The 24,786-nt window shown below is 42.3% G+C and overlaps 1 protein-coding gene across 1 annotated transcript in view; it reads right to left on the reverse strand.

Moving 5' to 3' along the window:
- Window positions 1-2,152: 2,152 nt before the first annotated feature.
- Window positions 2,153-24,786, reverse strand: part of LOC100555993 (peroxidasin homolog) — a 75,219-nt gene continuing 52,585 nt past the window's right edge. The window contains exons 14-23 of the mRNA XM_008110203.3: window positions 20,212-20,368; window positions 19,051-19,159; window positions 17,707-17,864; window positions 14,654-16,157; window positions 12,714-12,848; window positions 11,499-11,707; window positions 9,849-9,963; window positions 8,567-8,660; window positions 6,264-6,375; window positions 2,153-4,951 (exon numbers count right to left, since the gene is read on the reverse strand). Coding sequence (XP_008108410.1) covers window positions 6,277-6,375; window positions 8,567-8,660; window positions 9,849-9,963; window positions 11,499-11,707; window positions 12,714-12,848; window positions 14,654-16,157; window positions 17,707-17,864; window positions 19,051-19,159; window positions 20,212-20,368 — 2,580 coding nt within the window. The 3' untranslated portion in view covers window positions 2,153-4,951; window positions 6,264-6,276. The remainder of the gene's footprint in view (window positions 4,952-6,263; window positions 6,376-8,566; window positions 8,661-9,848; window positions 9,964-11,498; window positions 11,708-12,713; window positions 12,849-14,653; window positions 16,158-17,706; window positions 17,865-19,050; window positions 19,160-20,211; window positions 20,369-24,786) is intronic.

Raw genomic sequence — 24,786 nt, forward strand, 5'->3', positions numbered from 1 at the left:
GTATTGGAGCAGAGGCATTGCTATATCTATTGTAGAAACAGAACCAGCAATATGCTAATTGCACAATGATGAGTATCCAGATGGGCAAGCATGACATGTGGGGCTTCAGGACATGTTGTGCAATTAGTTCCCACATTGCATAATAGGATATCTTGCTCTGCGGTGTGTCACCGCAGTTCACTAATGTGATTGAATATCATGTCTGTGACAGTGACGTAATTCTATCATTAGACAGTTCACATCATTGCCCCAGATTCAAAATCTCCACCTTTATTTACATTATCATGCATGGAAAATGTATAGATGTATTTGGTATTTATATTATACTTATATTAACGGCGCTCCATGCAGTCATGCCGGCCACATGACCTTGGAGGTGTCTATGGACAATGCCTGCTCTTCGGCTTAGAAATGGAGATGAGCACCAACCCCCAGAGTCGGTCATGACTGGACTTAACGTCAGGGGAAATCCTTTACCTACCTATTAAGATGGCATGGTAGTGGGTTGAGGATTGGACTATGACGCTGGAGATGAGTGTTTGAATCAATGGGAACTTACTTGGTGACCTTGGGCAAGTCATATTCTCTTAGCCTTAGAGGAAGGCAAATCTTGCCAAAGAAAACCCCATAAGAGGCTCTTCATAAGTTGGAAATGACTCGAAGGCACACTGCAATAAATACTAAGCAGAGCACAGTGGGTTTAGTGCAATTTGAGATAGAAAAAGGAATCATAGAATCATAAAATTGGAAGAGACCTCATGGGACGTCCATTCCAACCCCCTCCCAAGAAGCAGGAAAATCGCATTCAAAGCACCCCCGACAGATGGCCATCTAGCCTCTGCTTAAAAGCCTCCAAAGAAAGATCCTCCACCACACCGCAGAGAGTTTCACTGCTGAACAGCTCTCACAGTTAGGAAGTACTTCCTAGTGTTGAGATGGAATCTCCTTTCCTGTAGTTTGAAGCTGTTGTTCTGCGTCCTAGTCTCCAGGGCAGCAGAAAACAAGCTTGCTCCCTCCTCCCTATGACTTCCCCTCACATATTTAACATGGCCCTTATCATGTCTTCTCTCAGCCTTGGCTTCTGCAGGCTAAACATGTTTGGCTCTTTAAGCCACTCCTCATCAGGCTTGTTCTCCAGACCCTTGATCATGTTAGTCGCCTTCCTCTGGACACATTCCAGCTTGTCAATGTCTCCCTTCAATTGTGGTGCCCAAAACTGGACACAGTGTGATTCCAGGTGTGGTCTGACCAAGGCAGAATAGAGGAGCAGCATGACTTCCCTGGATCTAGACAATATATTCCTACTGATGCAGGCCAAAATCCCATTGCTTTTTTTTTTTTTTTTTGCTGTTGAATGACATTGTTGGCTCATGTTCACCTTCTTCCCCATGAGGACTCCAAGATCTTTTACAAACGTCAAGCCAGATGTCCCCCATTCTGTATCTTTGCACTTCATTTTTTAATGCCTAAGTCAGTGGTTCTAAACCTGTGGATACCCAGGTGTTTTGGCCTACAACTCCCAGAAATCCCAGCCAGTTTACCACCATCTCTTTAATCCAGTGGTTCTCAATCTTTGGGCCTCCAGGTGTTTTGGATTACAAACATTTGGTAGTTCAGCCTTCATTGCAATTTTAGCTAGTAATAGAATCATGGAAGAAGATTTGATCAGACATTGATATGGCTCATGCAGGCATGAAACACGAGGATCAACTGATATGTTGCAAATTCTGGCGCTAAATTCTTCATAAGACAACTGTAGCGATTGCAAGGTGTTAGGTAAAGTCTCACTTATCCAACATAAACGGGCCGGCAGAATGTTGGATAAGTGAATATGTTGGATAATAAGGAGGGATTAAGGAAAAGCCTATTAAACATCAAATTAGGTTATGATTTTACCAATTAAGCACCAAAACATCATGTTATATAGCAAATTTGACAGAAACAGTAGTTCAATACGCAGTAATGCTATGTAGTAATTACTGTATTTACGAATTTAGTACCAAAATATCACAATGTATTGAAAACATTGACTACAAAAATGCGTTGGATAAGCTAGAACGTTGGATAAGCGAGTGTCGGATAAGTGAGATTCTACTGTATTAAACTGAAGGATTTGCAAATGCACCAAAGGCGCAAACACAGACACATCACATGATTTTTTTAAAAATGTTTTATTTCTAACAATATTGAAACTAAGAAATTGATTTTTTTTTGTCAGCTGCCAGCATCCCTCCCTTTCTTTTAAGGTATTTGAACACAATTTCCGACAGAAATGGCGTCAATGACGAGCTGTAGAAATGAGTCCCAAAAGTTACATTACAGGCTCTTGAGCAAAACCCTATACTAAACAAAAATCCCAATGTGCGTAACAACAAATAATTATGTGCAAACAGAGTAGAACAGGGTGGGAATTGTGAATCCCATAGGTTATATGTGGTCCATGTGTGGAAATCCTATTGGCACCCCCCATTTTTTTGGTCCTGGTCATATATCCTCTCAAACTCTGTATTGACAAAGTGTGTGGAAAGAGACTTCTCCCTTTTTCTTTATTCTTATTTCTTCTGCAGTGGCTGTGGGTCAGTTCTTGTATTCAAAATCGGGCCCTGTTCCATAATGCTCCTCTGCAAAGTGAATTAACACCTTCCTTCCTTCACCTTCAGTACCTGTTGTCCCTTTCAGCAAGGCAGAAATGTAACTGATAAACATCCTCATCTACTCATTAATTAAGTGCTATATCGTACAAAGGGGAGCTTTAATTAACATGTTCTCTCCTTTTTAATTTCCAAATCACGTTATTTTGCTCAGTGTGGAACAGGAAGCTACTAATTATAGACACAGGGTCTCTTAAGCCTCAGTAATATCATGCTGGGTCATGTTTTTCAGTCTGCACTGCTATTTACGTTATTTTCCTTGCTTCCACATATAATCTCACCACAAATCAAGTCTGAAAAATAAAACAGGACAGCAAGGATGGGAATGTCATGGGTTTGCTACAATATGGCCTATGTTCTCCATAAAAAGTGGAATTTCTGCTACTGGCTAGTTTGCAAGCAACTGAAGAATCAGTTGACAACATTGCCTAAAATTGGCAAAATGCCCACTTTATCCATTAGTAGAACCAAGTGTTGTTGGTGAACAAAAGAAAAACCACCTTTCTCTTCCATTACAGGAAAAGGTACACGGGAAGAATGTGTATGTTGGGTAGGAAAGGAAAAATGGATAATTAATTAGCAAATGTAAGAAAATTAGCACCTACATTTCAAATTCCCTTATATCAAGAATCAAAGGCAATGGCACACAAGAATTATTTGGATCATAATAAACTGGCATGAGATACAACATAGCACCATTATTCCTAATTTCTTTTAAAAGCACCTCAAAATAAAAAGAGCACCATAAATGACACCCAAATAGTGGGGGTAAGAAATACAGAGGATTGCCAAATATAGACTGACATAATTAAGTCTGGTTCAAGGACAGCAAGGCATGGCCTGCCCTTGAAGTAATATCTATGCTATAGAAACAATAACCATTTGTTATAGTTATGAGCTTCCCCACAACATTCATAAAAACTAATTTTGAAGTTATGTTTGAGAACCACAGCTCCTTGCAGAACTATCATTCTCAGGGTTCCTTTTTGCAAACCACTATTCAGTAGTTCTCAACCTGTGGGTCCCCAGGTGTTTTGACCTACAACTCCCAGAAATCCCAGCCAGTTTACCAGCTGTTAGGATTTTTGAGAGTTGAAGGCCAAAACATCTGGGGACCCACAGCTTGAGAACCACTGCACTACAGCTTCAAGATTTCAGTCCGTTTCTGTAAGTCACATTGGATGTGTTACTATAGGAGCTTCCTATCCTTGCACTTTGGCTATGACTGCAATATGGAAGAAGCTAACCTTCTCCAATGGGAGAAAGGAAACCTCTGTCTTTAAATGCTTTCCCCTTTGGCTTTCTAATCAATTTGCATGCAAGTAGGCCAAGGCAAGGGAAACTAGTTGGACCTAAACATTGGTCCAAACTTGATTTGTGTTTCCAAGAACAGCCTGTGACGGTGTTCCTTAACAGGAATCTTGCTCATTATCCAGTGGTTCATTGCAACAGGTATTGTGTTTTCCATGTATCATGTTCTTAAAAGTGGCCTAGAATCATAGCGGTGGAAAATATCTACTGTGGAAAGAACAGAAGCAACTTGGAAAGCACAGCTTCAAGGAGAAGATAAGGTCACCATCAGCTCAAGGTAGCAACAAATGGGTCCACCCAGCCAGGTGTTTGTTTCAAGTTTCCTGTAGCTTTAGAACGATGACTGGTGAAGCGCAGTGGCCTAAGGGAAAGTACAGTCAATCTTCATTTCTGGCTTTGTTTTCCAAGACAGGCATTTGCACACTAGGTATGGCAGGGGCTGGTTCCAACAGATGTGCCCTCCTTCTTATATGCCACAGCCAAAGGCTCTTGGCCTGCAGACTTGTACATTTTTGCTGATTTGGAAGTTTGCTGAGATGCAGCTGGGTTTGCTTGGATCTCAGGTGGGTGTTTGGCTTTCAGAGATGATGGTACTGTTCAACAGGGTCTGCTGAGTTGCCAAGTTTGCTTGCAAAAGGCGGTGATGATGAAGGAAGCCTTCTAGAAGTATGACAGGCTTATTCTGAAGTAGTGGCTACTGTTCTGAAACCAGTGCTGTGGGTAGACTGGCCTCTTTTTCAGGGAAGATCATGGGTGGGAAATAAATCACTATGCAAAGCAGGACAGTGTAGGGTGCAGAGTAAACCATTCGTAGAAGTCTGAGACATTTGTGGAGGGTTCGTAGAAATGCAGTCGCCTACAAAAGGCATACCCAGGATTCAGTGGAGCCTGGATGGTGATGCTTGTTGCTTCTGGCTTCCCTTGGAGTGAAACAGGCTTTGCTTGGTAGGAAACATCAAATGCAGCCTGCTGGCGATTGCCTGAAATAGCTTGATGAGAATGAAACAGAGAACAGGCACATTATAAAATGAAAAAAGAGCTTCTCAGATCAGACCAGTTTGTGCAGAATTGTCTAGCAAGGTCCCAATTATAGCCACCATGGAGAAAATTAATAAAACTGGGCATAGTGTAGCTGTAGCAAAGCCCATAAACAAAAAAAAAAAAGCCACAGTAGAGAAAGCAAAGGTCATGCTGGAAGCCTAAATTCCAGTCCTACCTGTCTCTAGGTTTCAGTTAAATTTATGGAGTAGGGAAAGAACGTCCAGTGTATTAAATTAGGTTACGTGCCTTCAGCTCAACTCTGGCTTGTGGTTGACCCTATCATGGGATTTTCTGTACAAGATTTATTTAGAGGAGGTTTGCAATTGCCTTCCTTTGATGCTGAGATTGTGTGGCTTGCCCAAGATTACCCAGTGGGCTTCCCTATCTGAGTGAGGATTTGAACTCTGGTCTTCCAGGCTCCTTTCTGCAACACTCAGAATACTACAATTCCTCAGCTCCTTACACACTATAAATTACTAAGCCTTGAACTGCCTTGTAGGCCTCATGCTACATGTTAGGTATCAAACTCCAAGCCAGGTCTCAATATATAAATCAAGCTTCATACTATAAATGTTGTTGTCAAGTTGACTTGAAGAAGGAAGTTCGGAGGAGGTTTGTCATTGTCTTCTATTACCTGCCCAAGGCAACATTATAGGTTTCCATAAGTAAGTAGAGATTTGAACACAGTCCTTCCCGAATCCAACTCCAGTATCAAACCACAACCCTACACTAGTTCATTCACTAATATACTCATTTAATTTGGATTTTAATGTATTTGTCCATTATTTTATTTTGTGTATTGTTGAAATGTTTTAATTTTATGTTAAATATGTTGTTGTTGTTCGGGCTTGTCCCTGTTGTGAGCCGCCCTGAGTCCCTTCGGGGAGATGGGGCAGGATATAAAAATAAAGTTTATTATTATTATTATTTAATTTGTTTCTGGGTCATTGTTGGCTATGCTTGTCATAGGTAAGGTTACTGCATTGTATAGTTGAGCCTCATCCCCTCAACATTTTGACACCAGATACCATTACTTCCAATTTTTATCTTCAATGCACCTAAATAATTCTTTTCTCTTTTTGAAAATACAAACTTTTTGTATTTTGAAGTGCTGATAACAGGGTGACTTGGAGGTCTCTCATTCATTGGGTCACCATACGTAGAACAATTAACAATTGACAATAACCCTTGAATGTACAGCCTGCTGTAAGGAATGCTCCAAAACCATGTACGATCTTTCAGTGCGGATTGTCCCCATACCATGCAGAATGGGTCATCTTTTGCTCCACTTTTCTCCGTTCTTCTGCTGATCACCATACTTGGCTGCAGTCCTTCTCTGTTGCTTTCTCATTTCTCTTTCCAAGCCACTGACCTGGCAGCAAAGGGAACAAGAGGGTCATTCATGGATGGACACTGCACCTGAGGACAAGATACAACTGAGGTTTCATCTAGAAAAAGAACCTGACATCCTATTAGAGTTAGGTTCAAGTTAGAATTATGGAATCTTAAGAGCTGGAAAGCACCTCAGGGACATCGAGTTCAATCTCCTCATGAAGGAGTACAAGACTAAAGCTCCCAAGATGGAGAACATTCAATTTCCACCTGCACGTCATTGCTTAATTGATTAGAGGGTAGACTTATCTACCAACCTCAAGTAATCATGATCAACTGCAACCTTTCATGTGCTCACCCCCTGCCAACATGGCCACTTACTAGCCTGTGGACAGTAGGAACAACTGAAAAGTATCTAGCTATAGTCCTACAGGTAGAAGTACAGAAATGATGTCTTCCTCCAAGCCCCGTGGAAGAACCCTTTGATACATTGGAGGATGTGTGTTCAATAATAAGAACCTAGTCAGATGCTTCTCTGTTGCCTCCCATTCTCCACTGGCCAGTTGATAGTCATATTGGAGGTCCTGCAGCAGGTAAAAGCGGGTTGGGGTGAGAATTGTAGTGCACATCCATGTGGTAGATGTTTCCCTGATGTTGGCTTTCAGCCAGAGACTTACAAGAAGGATGATGTTTTAAGAAGGTAAGCTTTCTGGAACAAAGTAGATGTGATGGTGAGAATGGGATGAAATTTTTACAGTAGAAGGACCTTTCTGGAGAGAAGAGCTGAATCTTCCCAATGATTGCCTCATGGTCATGGACACTGTGTATTGCATATTAGTGATTTTGGTGTCCAGTGGGGTCCCTTTTGGTCCAAGCATTAAATGGTCTATCCATAGTTACCAAGTCTCTCCTTTTGGCACTCTGGATAGCTCATTTATATCCTGATAAATCCTGAAGTGGGTGCACCACCCCACATCTATCAAGATCTACCAACTTCCACTGCACATATTTCCCTTTGGGTACCACTTTTAATAATTGTGCTGGTAAAGCTGTACCAGAAGCTCCAACTTTATTTTCTTTCTGCTAATGTTTGCAGTCATAGGGCAGGCCGCCTGTCCATCATCATTAAGTTTGGTTCCGCCCCTTGTTCAGGGCTCTGGGAGGGAAGGAGCCATTTTTAAGTCAGTCTCACTTAAGGAAGCTAAGCTATAGGACGTAGACCAGCTCGTCCCATAGAAAAGCTTCATATCTCAAGAACATCCGGGGATATAGAACATCCGGGGATATAGAACATCTGAGGAATCAGAAACAGAAATTCCAGGGGAAAGGTCCCAAAGGTTCTGGCTAAGAGCTCACAGCCTCTCAGCCTCACAGCTCCTGAGGGAAACAGCCCTAAAGTTTCCAAAGAAACCTCGGAGAGGGAACAGCACCACAGATCCATGGAACCCCAGCTGAAACATCTGCAAGCCTTGGTTGGTAGGTCCACTCGATACCCAGACGCATTTGGAATTGGTAGTGGGTCCCACATCAGCTAGGCCCATATAATAGACAGCCTGGGAGAGGCTATAAGAGGGTTTTCTCCTTATAGAGAAAGCACAGTTATCCAAAGCCAATTGCCTGTCCCCTTGGGACAAGAATGAAAAGGCCAACAGTTTATTAAGGAAACCTTGAAGTGTTATTTGACTCCTTGAAGATTTATTATTTATTCAATAATAAAGACTTTGTTATCTCATTAAAGACTCAAAGGACTATCCTTTTCAGGAAAATCCTCAAGAGCCTCTCTTTGAGGCGCCCTGGCTTCCAGCTGGGCATAAAGTATATGTCCTACACAAAGACAATAGCTACAGGCCCAGCGCGTGACAGAACACGAAGAGACATCAGGACTTCCTACTTCCACCTTCCACCTTCCTCTCTGTCACTGCATTTCTGGTCTTGTTACTTATGGTTTCCCCCGCAATTTGCAATACTTAATTTCTCTACATACAGCTTATAAGTTGTTTTTGAACTGCTTAGGTAAACAGTGAGCTGGGCTTAATGGTCGGGTGCTCACCCCAACCAGGCTTTGAACTGGCCACCTTTCGGTTGGTAGATCTTATTACTGCTGACAGAACAATAATAATAAAGTGTAGATTAGATTTAGACTCAGGGCATAAAGATCTTGCAAACTTGAGCTTAGAAAATGCTACACTCTGATCTCAGATCCTTCCCTCCCTCCCAGACAGAAAATCTACCTGCTTCCGAAGAGAAGATATGATTTTTCCTAGTTCCTTCACCAAATCCTCAACATCCTCTTCTGGGGGGTGATTCTGAGATAGTACTTCCATCCTGAAATTTTTAAAAAGGGAATCATTTGAGCAGTCTTTTGTGCATATGGTTTATCTGCTGGAAAACAAGACCAAGGAGTGCAGTCGCTGTGTAGAAATATGGATTGCATTTGAATTTTAAACATTTATCAAAAGATGATCCAAATATCTTTTCCCCCAGAGAATGTAGGCATGTATTATTTGTTTTGTTCGGTGGCCCAAAACACATATAAAATAAAAAATGCAGCATGAATATTTACCTACTTTTCAAATGATCTACATGCAGTTTTACAGATGCAGAGTTAGTAAAGTAAATGAAACCCTTGCTTATTTCATTTTTATGTGTGAGAAGAAGAAACTCACAAGGTTTTCTTGTTCTCACCTATAAGATGGCCGGGCACTTTCTTTCAAGGCTGGGCATTTTCTTTCAGTGTTGAAGAGAATTTTTGGATTTTTACAAATTGGAAACACTGGGTGGAGCTATTTGCATGGAGAGAGCAAGCCAACTGGCGGGAGAGCAAGCCAACTGCAATTAACTGCAATGAATCACTCTGACCAGGAGGTCATGAGTTTGAGGCCGCTCGGAGCATATGTTTGTTTGTCTTTGTTCTATGTTAAAAGGCATTGAATGTTTGCCAATATGTGTAATGTGATCCGCCCTGAGTCCCCTTCGGGGTGAGAAGGGCAAAATATAAATGCTGTAAATAAATAAATAAATAAACAAATCTCCATCAACCAGGCAGCTCTTCTTTTCACTCCTTTGATGACTGAGTACTTTGCATCACAAAGGATTGATTGGCTTTGCACAAAAACTTTCCAGAAATGTATGAACCATAAGGAGGAAAACCCCATGTTCCTTATCAAAGGAGGATGCCCATGTGAATAGCCACTTCTTCTAATCGAAAATGAAGTCCCTTTCTCACCACACAATTATAGGACTTTGATCCCACTTCCACTGCCGTGGCAGCACCCTATGAAAGATTAAGATTTGCAGTTTGCTGAAAATCCTCTGTCAAAGACTTCTAGTTCCCCACAAACTACATATTCGGAGATTCCACAGAATGGAGCCCTAGAAATCAGATTAAGAATGAAGTCTTATATTGTGTAATGTGAAAGAATTGAGAGATTTGGAGAATATTCTTTACATCTCTAGTGTAACAGCATTTTTTTATTTAGTGGAAAGAAAATGAGATTGATTTAGAGATGGTACCTTGGATCACCAGGCTTGGAGTTGGAAGGGTTTTCTTCTGGATAGCTGAAGCCGGACGATCGCTTGTTTCGGAAATGCTGCGAGAGAGCCCTGAATTGCCCCCTTGTCCTGCAGTCTGGGAAGAAGGGAGAAGAAAGCATAGTGTTGGGAGAAGAATCTCTCAAACATATATTTTAATTGTTATCATATTAGCTCTCCATTTGGCTACAAAATCCAGGATTCCATAAGATGGACCTATTAGAGTCAAAGTGAGATTGAACAGGTATAATTGTGCAGTGGTGGATACGCAGTACATTGTGCTCCACAGCTTTCACATAGAAAATATAAATTTACTGTTTTCTGAGTGACATGGTCTTTGAATGCAGCTGACCTTTCATCACATCTCAAGGTCAGGGATCCCTTATCCAAAATGCTTGGGACAAGACGTGTGTTTCGTATTTTTATCCTGGGTTTTGTTATACCTGTATTAGCATATACATGCGTAACAACTAGATATCTTGGATTGCTGCTTCATACTTATAACCTGAAGAGCATTGTATACACAATATTTTAATCATTTGTGCATGAAACAAAATTTGACCACTGACCTATCAGAAAGCAAAGGGGTCACTATTTCTGATTCCCAGGTTTTTTGGATTTTGGAGTGTAATTGATTTTGGAATTCTGGATAAAGAGGGCCCTGTATTTAAAAGCCAATGGAATTTTGCTACATTATAAAAAGCCACATCAGGTCTGGGGGACAGAGTGGTTATGATTTTAGGAACAAATGGTTTTAGTTACTGGAAACTATCGTCTAGTTGTTATCTTGTTGCTTTCCATTTGCAGAAGACAAGCTTTCTCCCATTCTTTCAAATATTTAAACATGGCTACCATGTCCCCTTTTCACCTTCTCTTCTCAAGGCTAAACATGCCCAGCTCCTAAGCTGCTCCTTATAGGGCACATTTCTCAGATCTTTTGCCATTTTGGTCACCTGATTCTGCTTATTGAATTGGAAACCTAAAACATTTCTAGATTCTTATGTTTTGAGTATGCTACTGAGTACACACGCCCAATATGGAATACATTGCACAATGTTAAGACAGTGGATGTGGTTCTTAATGAGACATGCCACTTATCACAGGATGACTATGCCCTACACCACTGGATAAATTATACTGATTAGTCAGTATTGCATCACTTGATATCTGCCAGGAAGTAGCAGCCAGCAATGAAAGGACCAAAGCATTGACATCTCTGAGCCATCCTCTGTTCAGATATCAGCCAGCATGCCAATGCCTTAAATCAAGAAACAGCTTTTAAAACATCTACAGAGATAATTGCAGGAACACCACAGCAAGCAAGAGTTCAAAAGTGGCAGAGTAAAACCTGGAACCTCAATCCATGGCTGATAACAAATGAGAAACTACCTCCTGGGCACACAGAAGACTGGGCAACTTGGAAGGCGCTGAACAGACTGCGCTCTGGCACCACGAGATACAGAGCCAATCTTAGGAAATGGGGCTATGAAGTGGAGTCCATGACATGCAAATGTGGAGAAGAGCAAACCACAGACCACTTACTACAATGCAGTCTGAGTCTTGCCACATGCACAGTGGAGGACCTTCTCACAGCAACACCAGAGGCAATCCAATCCTCATCACTGCCATTACCTTCACAGCAGTCCTGCCACATGCGTAGATCCACTTCTGGTATATCATCACAGCTCACCATGCCCTGTGGATAGGAGGCAACCCGGAACACATCCTTTGGAAGCTGCTGGATGTGGTCGCTGTTGTCACAGATGATGCGGGCCACGGATGTCTGCCTTATCTGAGTAAGTTGGGCCGGGGTGAACATGCCTGGATTCTCATACCAAAACCTGAAATTTGCAAGCAAGTACATGAGCAGCTGGCCAATGAGCAGCAAACAAGAGATGAAAGGCCTCTGAGATTGCCCAACAGCTGACTTTTGCTTGACAGTGTGTAAGACATGAAAAAATATAATGTTCAGCCAATAAAACAAGGACCTAAGACGCTATGTGTTAAGGCCAAGATAAAACCAGAAGCAAAGGATAAAAAGAAACACTATAGCAAGTAAACTCAAAAGAAAAAGCAAGAGTAGAAAGATCTAAAAGCACTCAAAGCAGGTTAAAAATCCCTTGAAGAATAAACAAAATCTTAATCAGGTGCCACAATAACCTGGGGAAGGAACTCTAGAGATGGGTTGCCCCTATTGAGAAGCCTTCATTTCAGCCTCAAGACATTAGGTTTTGGATACAGGACAATCTGCCCCAAAATACTGTGTTTTAGCACTGCAAATGACCCCCATGTATCCAGGCACCATAGGGAGATGTCCAACCTTCCGTGTCTTCTCAGACCTTCCCAACTTTCCTTATAAATGATTTTTATTAATGCTTTTCTAATATACGACAGTAAAATAATCTAAAGGAAAGAAGGGGGAAGGATAGTCAGAAGGATAGGTAGGAAAGGGTTTTTGTTTAGGAGGAGAAGGGAAGGGGGTTTGGATAGTGGGATTAGGGGATTATGGGAGTTGGTTAGGGTAGTTTCAGGGAAGGTAAAGGAAGGAAAAGGGATCTGGCTAAATGCCAGGGAAAGTGACTAAAATCGGGGGGGGGGGGGGGGAGACGACTTCCATTCTTCCTTCTTCCAATTTTCCCTCTTCTTTCTCTAGTTGTAGTTTTCTTTCAAGTATTCTTCAAAAGCTGCCCAGTCCGTTTCTTTCATAGTGTTACCAGTATTTTTCTTGATTAAAAATGTTAATTTGTCCATGTTATTTATCACCTTAACCTAAGGAACACCTTTTTTGAATGGAAGAAGAGAGAGCTTTGGAAAGCTTTGATTATGTGAGCCAAAATCCGGAGTTACCTGTCTCCATCTCGGAGTCTTCTAAACTGGGTCACTAGCAAACACATGAGAGTTGGCCCAACTCTGGTCCCAGGAACAAGGTCTTCCACCATAAGTGCAGGAAAGAGGTCAATGTTTTTTGTAATTCCATATAAACTGCAAGGAAAAGGAAAACGAGATCAGCCAGTGGAATGGGATTTGCTGTGTTTCATCTATCAAGGGGCACTGTCTGATTTGTGGTTTTAAACTCTGCAAGGAATAGTGATTCTATGGTGACGCCTGATGGTTTTGAGAATTCAGAAGCTCCAGTTTGCAAGAGTCTTTACAGCTGTCTCAGAGCTGAAATAATAGACCCATGGATTCAATTTGATGCAAGGAGTAACACTCCATACAAATTGGAGGGTTTAACTATCTCTTCCTCAAATCCCACCCTGCATTTTATTCCTAATGTAAATCCTCTAAATGCTATAGAAATGTTAAAAACAATGTTCCCATTGTCCTGAAAATCTACAAGCCTTCTTTCACTTCCTGATTTATCTTCCCAATAAATCCTGATAAAGTCCTACACAAATTTATTTGAAGGGATTCCTAATTACTTCGTGAACAAGATGGGGAATTAGGTCTTCTAGAAATTTGGGAGACCAGTTTCCAGAAGTCTCAGCCAGTATGGTTAATGGTAAAAGATGATAGGAAGGCCCAGCACCTTATATGCACTCCATTTAATAGAGGAAGGGGAATACAGATCCAGAAAGCCACCACTTGTTTAATGGGTTAGGAACTGGACCCCCATCAGAAAACGGGGTTGGTTGAAAAGTGAAACCCAGGGATCATTTACTTTGCAAGCAAAGACTTAACATCAGATGGCATAAAGTTGCCTGTTTTGATTTAAACTAAATAAATGATATGTGCAGAGTTCCTAGAAACTCTTCCACCAGAATTACTGCTCTGATTAGAATTGGTGGTCTTCCACAAATGATTTTAAAATGTCTCCCATTTTGGCACTTTCCGTGAGAAAAAAGCAAATATTTACAGTGAGCTTTCAGAATGGGCATTTAAAGTACAGTAGAGTCTTGCTTATCCAACCTTCACTCATCCAACATTCTGTATTATCCAATGCAGCCTGCTTTCACAGGACTGAACTTTTTATGGATTTAACTTCTGACAATGTTGTTACGGTAAGCTCATTTTATGCAATTCTATCTTTTATTTGTAGTCAATTTTTTAGTAGTCAATGTTTTTGTAGTCAATGTTTTCAATACACTGTGATGTTTTGGTACTAAATTTGTAAATATAGTAATTACTATATAACATTACAGTGTATTGAACTGCTTTTGCTGTCAGTTTGTTGTAAAACATGACGTTTTGGTGCTTAATTTGTAAAATCATAAAGTAATTTGATGTTTAATAAGCTTTTCCTTAATCCCTGCTCATTATCCAACATTTTTGCTTATCCAACATTCTGCCGGCCCGTTTATGTTGCATAAGTGAGACTCTACTGTAATCCTCAAAAGTATTTAGTGTATTTAAATGTGGTGGTCCCTCAAATAGTAAAAGATATCCATTTGTCATGGCACATCATGCTCTCATGTCTGTATATGGCAAATGAGTTCAAGAAATAGTTCGGCTGAAAATAGGGAAGCGGAATTTAAAAAATCAGCAAGTGCTGTATGTGTCAGATTGAAAAATGCAAAAATGCAAAACTGGGAGATGGAATGGAATGGTTGGAGATCTAAATGGTGGCATTTTGTATTGCAACATTTTATTTCAATTCCGATTTACAAGCCCAGCTGCTGGTAACAGAAGTAAATAGGTTCATGAAGGTGTGTGTGGGGGGACTACTATGTTGGAGAGGTGGTGAATCCATCCCTGGCTTAAATCCAGACATTTGAGATAATATCAAAGATGCTGAGTCTACTTTGGAAATAAAGCTTGGAATCCAAGCTTTGACAAGGCTCCCCTACCTCCTGAGCTTTTCCCTGATCTCCAGGTTCTTAATCTCATTCTTGAGGTCATCGAACTCCTGCGCAGACGTGAGGTTGCAGAATACTCGGAAATCGTTGTAAGGCGGGATGCCATGATCACGTCCCCGCTGGATGTTGATGGCCGCCAAGTCCAGTGAGACAGAGTGGGCCATGGAGAAGAGCTTCTCTGTCAGCTCCATGTTCAAGAGTTCAGACGGTACCCGCATTTTCCCAGGGACCCCAAAGAGCCCCCGGAGAAGAGGGTCAATGCCCCCCTCTTGTATGATCCTGAAAGGTGAGAAGAAGGCTTTATGGAGTGGGACATGTCCTTGTCGGATGGGCTGGAATGTTTCATTGAGCCGGTAGAGAAGAGGATTGATGAGGGTGTGGCCGAAACGGAAAGCGGCAGTAGCAAAGGCATTCAGGATGCCCGGGTTGGTGTTGGGTTCATAGCCTCTATACTCTCCTAAGATCTTCATGCCAGCTTCCCCAAGTATCTTGGGTAGCCAATGGGAGTAGGTGATGTGCTGCATCTGGGCCCCCACAAATTTGCGTGCTTCGTGGTAGACGGTGTCCCCATCCCAGTGTGGATTCAGAACCAGGAGCTTTCTGGCCACACGGTTGTGCTCACGAAACCACAGCGTGTGCATGGAGGTCAGGGCCAGCTGCTCGTTGGCCCGGTGGTCACCTGCTAGGAAGCATGGCACAGGGCTCTCGCTCTCATCCCGCATGCATTCAGTTGGGGGGCCCACCGCAAAGGGAAGGAGGGGTTTACCAGAACTTGGAACCACTTGGCCTTCCTTCAGGAGACCCTTCTGGTTGCTGAGGTCCCTGAGTTCCAATGACTCGTGTTCTGTGCTGCCGTAGACATTGGAGGCATCGATGAAGGAGGTGAGGTGGTTGATTTGCTCTCGGGCATAGACGGAGTTCATCAGCAGGGAGGTCATCCCACTGCCACACACAGGGCTGGAACGGACAAAGAACATGCAGCGCCCGTTCCTCACCCGTGGGTCGTTCTCTGGGATCATGATGGAGAAGCAAGGAGGGTCATTGGTGCACACCTGGCTGCAAGACTCTCCATCGGAGAACCGGGCCATGCTGATGGCGGCCACAGTCTGGTCAAGGTCATGGTCCAGGAACTGGCCCCACTGCATCAGCATGTGAGTGAACTGGTCGTCGGGTGTAATGATCTCCGTCCCGATCATAGCAGTGGAGACCAAGCGAGGCAGAGGAAGGGGGAGCTCTCCGGACTCTTCCACCAAAGAGAAGCCTCTGGGAAGGTTGAAGCCGTTCTGGTAGGCTGGCTTGAGCAGACGCTGGAACGCCGTGAGGGACGCCCCCCACATGGGGTGCTGGAGGTTATTACATGAGCCGTCGTGGGTCCGGTACTTCTTGTGAAAGCAGATATTGGAGCAGTTGGGTGTGCGGCGATGGGCGGAACAGCCGGACAGGTTGGCAATCATGTTGAGGTAGTGAGGGGAGACCAGATCGTTGTAGCGGTAACCTGCAAGATGACTCCCCAAGTATTATTACTGGTGTATTAGAGTCAAAATAAACATTCAATATGTAATTCAATATATTCAATGTACAATCATCTCCCTTCCACTCCCCAGATGTCATACTTCAGTGAAATTATTAACTGCTGATGTTTTATGGGTTTCATAGTTGCCTATAACATATTAGTGTTTAATGTGTTGTCAAAGGCTTTCATGGCCGGGATCACAGGGTTGTTGTATGTCTTTCGGGCTGTATGGCCATGTTCTAGAAGTATTCTCTCCTGATGTTTCGCCCACATCTATGGCAGGCATCCTTACAGGACACAACCTCTGAGGATGCCTGCCATAGATGTGGGCGAAATGTCGGGAGAGAATAATTCTAGAATATGGCCATACAGCCCGGAAAACATACAACAACCCTATATTAGTGTTTGTCTTAAAAGCTCAATGTTGAGGCAAAAAATTGACATTTCAAAAGATTTTTAGACATACAGTAGAGCATCGCTTATTCAACCTTCGCTTAGCCAACTTTCTGGATTATCCAACGCAGCCTGCCTTTCAGTAGTCAATATTTTTGTAGTCAATGTTTTCAATACATTGCAATATTTTGGTGCTAAATTCGTAAATACAGTAATTGCTACATAACGTTACCATGTACTGAACTGCTTTTTCTGTTGATTTGTTTTAAAACATGGTGTTCTTGGTGCTTAACATAATTTGACGTTTAATAGGCTTTTCCTTAACCCCTCCTTATTATCCAACATTTTCGCTTATCCAACATTCTGCTGGCCTGTTTATGTTGGATAAGTGAGACACTACTGTATTTCTACTTAATATGTAACTAGGTAATATATTAAAATACTTCATACTCTATTGCAAACTAGCAATCAAAGACTAGTACCAGGATGACAAGAACTATGGGATCATTTCTGGAGTCCTCAGACACTTTTTAGTTACTTTGAGGAAGAACAGAAGTGGGTGTGAGTAATATCTTTTTAAGACAAAACAAATGAGTACATTGAGTCTGACTGACATATCTACAATCAGGGTATGTAATCCACTACTTTGTTTAACTCACAGTTTCTTCCTTCCTTAGTCTCTTGTGTTTTATGGGTTTCATTATGTGCCCAGAACACGTAATGAATTCTAAAGGAAATACATCTATATTTATAATCAATATCACAAATAGACACATACATTCTGTTTGAATATTTTCTTCAGATAAATTTGCAGAAGCAGAAAAGACAAATCTAATACCAAAGTATTTCTCACTCGAATATTTTGTCAGATAGACTTTGCTCACTTTACTTCTCCAGAAAAAGGTGGCAAGCTTATTTATGAAATTTATTAGTTACATCAATATCCTACTTTTCCTCGAATGTCAAAGTACTGCAGATAACCTCTCCACTTTGGGCAAGAATTCTATTAAGTAGGAGTGAGTAATCTAAATTAGCCCTATGCATTTTCTGTCTCGGTGGGAATTAGAACCTGGATCTCTCGTCCAGTACCCAACAGTAGATCTCAAAATGCGACTAGCTCTGTGCTGTTGTTTTATACCTGTTCCATTCATGTCCACTACCAACCCCTGCTGCACATGCTCCTGAATCAGCTGCAAGGTCCTCTCAAAGATCTCTCCGGCCCGAGCTGTTTCGATCGTGTATGGGTCCCGTGGATAACGGAAAAGGGCCAGCAATTCATTAGGAGTTTTGGGCCGCCTGTTTGGAAAAGGTAAAAAGTGAGGTTTCCAATGGTGTCAAAGTTTTCCAAATCTTACTACAGCAGGCTCTCTGCTTTTGCAGGAGTTAGGAACGCAGGAGCTCATGAAAGTGGAAAATCTCTGATTATTCAGAGGATGGAGTTAGTCTAATGGTTTGAAGTTACAGGACAGTTTTTGACTGAATACTAGAAGGAACCGCTTGACAGTGAGAGTGATTTATCAATGAGACCAATTGCCTAGAGAGGTGGTGGGTTTCCTTTTCTAGATGCCTTCAAAAACAGTCTTGATAGCTGCCTCCTAAGGATACTGTATCTGCGGTTCCTGCATTGAATTCGGGGCTGGACTAGATTGACCCAATTCTAGGATTCAATCATTCTGTGATATGATTCTATGAATGGGTCTTAATTCTATGAAAAATCAAGCTTGGAATCTCACTAGAAACAAAGATACCATATATACTCAAGTATAAGTCGACCCGAATATAAGCCGAGGCACCTAATTTTACCACAAAAGCTGGGAAAACTTTTTGACTCGAGTTTAAGATGAGGGTGGGAAATGCAGCAGGTACGGGTCAATTTCAAAAATAAAAATAGATATTAATAAAACTGCATTATTTGAGGCATCAGTAGGTTAAATGTTTCTGAATATTTATATAAAACTGTAATTTAAGATAATAATAAGAATTTAATAAGATAAGACTGTCCAACTCTGAATACCTATATACTCAAGTATAAGCCGACCTTAATAGAAGCCGGCCAGGACCCTCACTCGAGTATAAGCCGAGGGGAGCTTTTTCAACCCTAAAAAAGGGCTGAAAAACTAGGCTTATACTCAAGTATATACACGTCATAATGGGCCTGCCAAATTAGCAGGTCTAGTATTTATGGTTTTGATTATTTGTGGATCCAGAGACATTGATGCTTTAAGTCACTATCTACTCCTTATTGAAGTCTGCTGCTTTGCAAGATATGTGTGTAAAATGGACGTTAGCAGGAAAAAAGGAAGGCTGTCTTACAGGTGTACAGGCTCAGTCAAGGAAGCCATGGCCCTCAGTTTGCAAAACCTCAGTGGGGCCATTGGTACACACGTCATAAAAAGGCAAGTCTTACAAGAGACTTGGATGTCTCTCGTTCATCGAGTTGCCATAAGTTGAAGTCATTACCATCAACAACAAGCAAACTTACTTGCTGAACAGTTCAGTGCGCGTAGAATTGATTGCGTGGTCCACGCTGCTGATGGCTTCCTGGATCGAGGTGGCTACAAATGTATCACCACTTCTGCCAATATTTGTGGCTTTATTTTATCCATTGAGGGGGAAAACAACAGACAGAAAGAACAACAAATTAGAATTAATGGCTCTGATTTCACTTTCATCCACTTTGAAACAGCATATAGACAAAGCCTGGTTTTATCTTTATACACTAATAATACGTATTTAGATGTCCTGAGCATATACATTTCATTGGCTCAAAATGAAAGAATTTTAAGAATTAAACGTTGTTTGTTTTGACCTCTGAATTGTTATCCTGTGCACCATACTGTAACTTCTATGGGATAGTGATTTGATCTAGAAGGTGGGAAAGCTTAAGGAAAAGACTGTACTTTTGCAAGTGTTTGGGGCGCAGGGCTCACAATAAAAACACAACAGGCTTTCATGGCCGGGATCACAGGGTTGTTGTATGTTTTCCGGGTTGTATGGCCATGTTCCAGATGTCTTCTCTCCTGACGTTTCGCCCACATCTATGGCAGGCATCCTCAGCGGTTGTGGGGCCCGGAAAACTCACAGAAAACTTCCACAGATCAATAAACCCCATTTGTCTAGTTTCCAACATACCTCACAACTTCTGAGGATGCCTGCCATAGATGTGGGCGAAACGTCAGGAGAGAAGACTTCTGGAACATGGCCATACAGCCCAAAAAAACATACAACAACACAACAGGTTTTTACCTGAAATAACACTTCTCTAGGAATCTAGGTTCTCCAACATAACCTTATGGTTAACTTTCATTTTGGATGTTTGTTTAGCTTCCCGAAAGACCCAAAGATCAAAAAACTACTAGTTTCTTGCTTCCCGATTAAGAACATTGGTACAGCACAATGATGGCTGTTTCCACACTGCAGAATTGCAGCAGTTTGACATCACATTAACAGTCATGGCTCAATGCTATGGAATCCTGGAGTTTGTAGCTTGGTGAGATGTTTACTCTTCTACATCAACAACAAAATGCAAATCCCAGGATTCTAGTGACGGCAGTTAAAGTGACATCAAACTGCAACAATCCTGCAGTGTGAATGGTCTTTGCATCAAAGCTACAAAACAAATGGCAAAGGAGAATTTTCTTACCAATGACTGTCAGCTGCATGGTGCTGGAAGTGAACCCAAAGGTATTCCTGGCTACACATTCATATTTCCCTTGATCAGCTGTTCCCAGGTCTCTGACAGACAGGGTCCCTTCTTGGCTGATGTGAAATTTCCCACTTTCTGTGATCTGAATGCCTTCCTGTTAGATTAAGAAAATCTGTTTCAGTTTGGACATACTCTTTTCTGCTTGCATATAGAGGCCTCATCTGCATATGTACCAAGATGAGATGTTGCATACACTCCAGTTTTTAACAGATGAAAATTGGGACATGTGTGGTCAGGTAACCACATTGTAGAACTAATCTTGTTTGACACCATTTTACCTGTGATGGCTCAATGTTATGAAATCCTGGGGTTTGTAATTTGGTGAGGCAACACTCTTTGGCAGAGAAAGCTAAAGTCCTTATCAAACTTCAGCTCCCATGATTTCATAGAATTGAGTCATGGCAGTTAAAGTTACATTAATTCTGCAAATTAGAGAAGATAGATGCATTTCTGAAAACTGGCTGTTTTTGCATTTCATGCATGTGACCACCAGATGGCAGTAATAACACTGCAGAATTCAGGAAGCAAACAAGGGAAAGTCTATTAAGACTATATATAGAATATATTAGCTGATCCGCAGGATGGTTTATTTAATATTTCTTCATGCATATTCTTAATAGGTATGTAATTTCATTCTGTTTATTTCTTCTTGCATGCAAGAAGAAACCATTCCAAAAAAAAATCTCCATGCTGCATAGGATTACAAGGAATTCTGTGGACTTTTTTGTGCATTTTTCAATGATGTATTTCACTTTGACACTTTTGAAATATTACACAAAAACTGTGCGACTGATACGATTCCATAGTACTGAGTGATGGCAGCTAATGTGGTGTCAAACTGCATTAATTCTACAGTGCAGATGCATCCTTAGGTGTGTAACTATAATTTATTTCTCTGTTGCTGACACATGCCATTTCTTTAAGACTTTCCCTTCCTATATATATATATATATATATATATATATATATATATATATATATATGAATGAATGAATGAATGAATTTAAAGCAACTATTTTCTATACAAAGCCAGGCTCAAGAGGTGATCTTAAAGACTGTGATGGAAGACAAGTGGAAGAGGCAACTTTTATTTAGAATTTATAGGGGCCCCAAACCCTTAAGTTTTGTATAGATGAGGTGGGTAAAGTGTATCCTTTTCTGCATCCCCTTCAATGCTTATGGGCCACTGAAGCCCTAGACCTTCTAATTGAAACAAACAAACAAACATTAAAAGCACAGTCAAACTACTATAAAATCACAGTGACTTGACTCTTTGGCCCTATGTAAATCGCCAGATCATTTCACAGATGAGGGCTGTGGGATGACTCTGACACCTTCCAACTGTCCCACTTTGGCAGCAACACTCCCAATTAATCCTCTGTTATCCCACTTTTTCCATTGTTTTTAAACTGTCCAGGTTTCTCTCTTTTCCTTCCACATTTGTCCTCAGCTTACTGTTGCACCCCTAGGCTGCGTAGGCACCTCAAAACCACACTGGAGCCCCAGAATATAAGCAAACAAGCTGTTTATTGAAGGTTTTAAGTAAGCACAAACAAATAAAGTTCAGAGTCAATAAAATGGGTTTAAATCCACAAGAGGAGTGTACTTAAAAATCCTAAAGCAAGAGTCTAGGAACGTCACTCAAAGAACATACTCCAAACCAGATATCTAACTCAGTCCCACGAAAAGCATCAAGAATAGTCCAAACAAGATTCAATTCCAAGACATGAAACAAACTGGAACCACAGGAAACAAGACTAGAATGCAGGACCAAACTCCCAAGTAATTCAAGGTAATAGAAATCCAAACTGCAAAGTTACTGGAACATTCAACTGGATAATAATAATAATAATAATAATAATAATAATAATAATAATAATAATAATAATAATAATAATAATAATAATAATAATTTTATTCTTATACCCCGCCCCATCTCCCCGAAGGGACTCGGGGCAGCTTACATGGGGCCAAGCCCGAACAGAACAATATAAAAACAAAACAATAAAACCAATCAATCAGACTGTGATGACTCATGGGCCTTGTAGTCCTGCTCATGACATTGTAATGCCTGATGAAGAAGAAAACTTGGGTTTTTTACCTTCCCAGTCAGAACTGGAATCTTCTCAGCCAGATCTTTCCCAGGCGGATTTGGGAACCTTGCACCTGCAAGAAAGTTGTGTCCCAGAAGTATGTCAAACAAACCCTGAGCCTACATCTCCCGTGTTCTCTCGCCATGAGTTTTGTAAACAACAGAGGAGTTTAGAAGCAGCTTCGCGCAGGAGTGCGAGGATAGCAGCTAAGAATGTGCCCAATTAAGTCTGCTTTTCGTGAGAATCTTTAAGGAGTCAGACATCTGGTCTCAGAGTTTAGCTTTCGTTTCTGGTTCCCAGAGAACTGCTCCGGCGGGAAAGTTAGACTCTATATAGGTGTTTTACCCGCGTAGTAACTTCGCGGAGTCAATTCGTCAGCCTCCGGAGCGAGTTGTGTTTGGACAGCGCGCTCCGATTCAAGCCTCGTTCCTGCTCAAGCTTGCCTTGTTTCCAGCCTTCGCTCCTGAATTCCAGCCTTTGTTTACCTACGGATCTTGCCTTGTTCCCAGGACTAACCCTTGCCTTGTTTCACGGATTTTACCAAGTTATTCCACGGACCTTGTTCTTGTTCCTCGTTACCTTGTTCCACGTTTCAAGCCTTGTTCAAGTATCAAGTTATTTCCTAGCCTTGCTCAAGTTCATGGACTAAAAGACCTTGTCATCTCCCCTCACTTTGCCTGGCAAAGTGAGTGTTTCGGTTATTGGATTACAACTTTGGACCTTAATATTTCATATTGGACATTGTTTCTTTGGACTAATTTTGACCTTTTCCGAAAGGTCTGCTTCTGGACTAACTTTTACATTTGCTTTTACTAACTTTATATATTTTCTTAATAAAGATATTAGATAGAATCTGGCCTCTGCGTATGGTTATTGGTGCTCTGTAGCCTGGGTCGTGACAGTTTGACTCCGCCACCCTAAGCACCAATTAACCTCGGCCAGAATGTCTACCGGAACCGTACCTGGGCCGAGCGGCCAGCCGATTACCTACACCATTGACAAGGATGAGGTGGACCGAATCCGTGATAAGCTCAATGCACAGGATGGGGAAATAAAGGGTTTGAAGGAACGCGGAATCCGTCTTCCGGCCATGGCGTTGCCAACCAAGTTTACTGGAGAAGCTTCTAAGGTTCATGTTTTCCGTCGCCAATGCCAAGCTTATCTAGAGGCCCGTGATGCCGAGTTTCCCCAGGAAGACATCAAGGTGGCGTGGATTTACAGTCTCCTAGACGGGCCAGCGGCTAACTGGGCGACGGCTCTGTTCGACCAAGCCTCCCCACATCTAAGGTCAGCGCAACATTTCTTGGACCACCTTAAGGCGACCTGGGGAATCGAGGACAATTTGGAGGCCGCCGGGCACAAACTCCGCCGCCTCTTCCAAGGAGACAGACCCATGTCTCAGTACATAGCCGAGTTCCGAGTGCTGGCCCACAACACCGGCTGGAACGATGTTGCCCTCAGAGGACAATTTCGGGAGGGTCTCAACATTGAAATGCTGGAGGAAATCTCCAAGGTGGATCCTCCCCAAACGCTGGAAGCACTCATCGATCAATGTTTACGGGCTGAAGTCATGATTGCCAACAGAAAACAGTGGGTCCGAGGTCAGAGCGGTAGAGCTGGGGCAAAATCCCCCGCTCCCGCCAGCGTTCAGCCGCGTCCAGTGTGGAGACCCCCACCACCATCTCCATACCCCAGAGGGAGCGAGGAGGTGCCGATGCAGTTGGGCAATGTGCGTCCCAGATTAGATGCCGCCGAGAAGGCCCGCCGCCAACGCCTAAATCTCTGCTGGTATTGCGGGAATGGGGGCCACTTCGCCAGAGAGTGCCCAGCCAAAGGGAAGCCCGCCGCCCGTCTTGCGGCGGCGTCCTCCACGGAGACGAAGACGTCTGAGGCGGCTGGCACACAGCCGGCGGGGGAAGCCAACGACCGGGCGTAGAAAGGCTCGCCAACCCGGTCAAGAAACCCGTTCAAGAGCCGCCAACCGGGGTCCTGTTCCTTCTAGTGGTCACCTTATGGTCAGCAAAAAAGGGACCCGTCATGATCCACGCCATGATAGACTCAGGAGCTACCAACAATTTCATTGATAGAGAGTATGCCGACTCTCTGGGATTACAATATCATGACTTCAAGAATGCCCGTGTGGTGCAAGCCATTGATGGCCGCCCTCTCAAGACGGGCCCCGTAAGCCAGTGGTCGGAACCCACCAGGATGTGGATAAGGGAACATATGGAAGAGATTTCCTTCTTTGTTACCGAGGTTCCCCATTTCCCTGTGATTTTGGGGATTCCATGGCTGACACTTCACGACCCAAGCATCTCCTGGTCCAACAGAGAACTGCAGTTTGCTTCAAAGTACTGCCAAAATCATTGCCTCGTAGCCAAGGTCTGCCATGCCACAGACACCGAGCCCATTATCACCT

This window comes from Anolis carolinensis, chromosome 4, assembly GCF_035594765.1.
Source record: "Anolis carolinensis isolate JA03-04 chromosome 4, rAnoCar3.1.pri, whole genome shotgun sequence".
Lineage (NCBI taxonomy): Eukaryota > Metazoa > Chordata > Lepidosauria > Squamata > Dactyloidae > Anolis > Anolis carolinensis.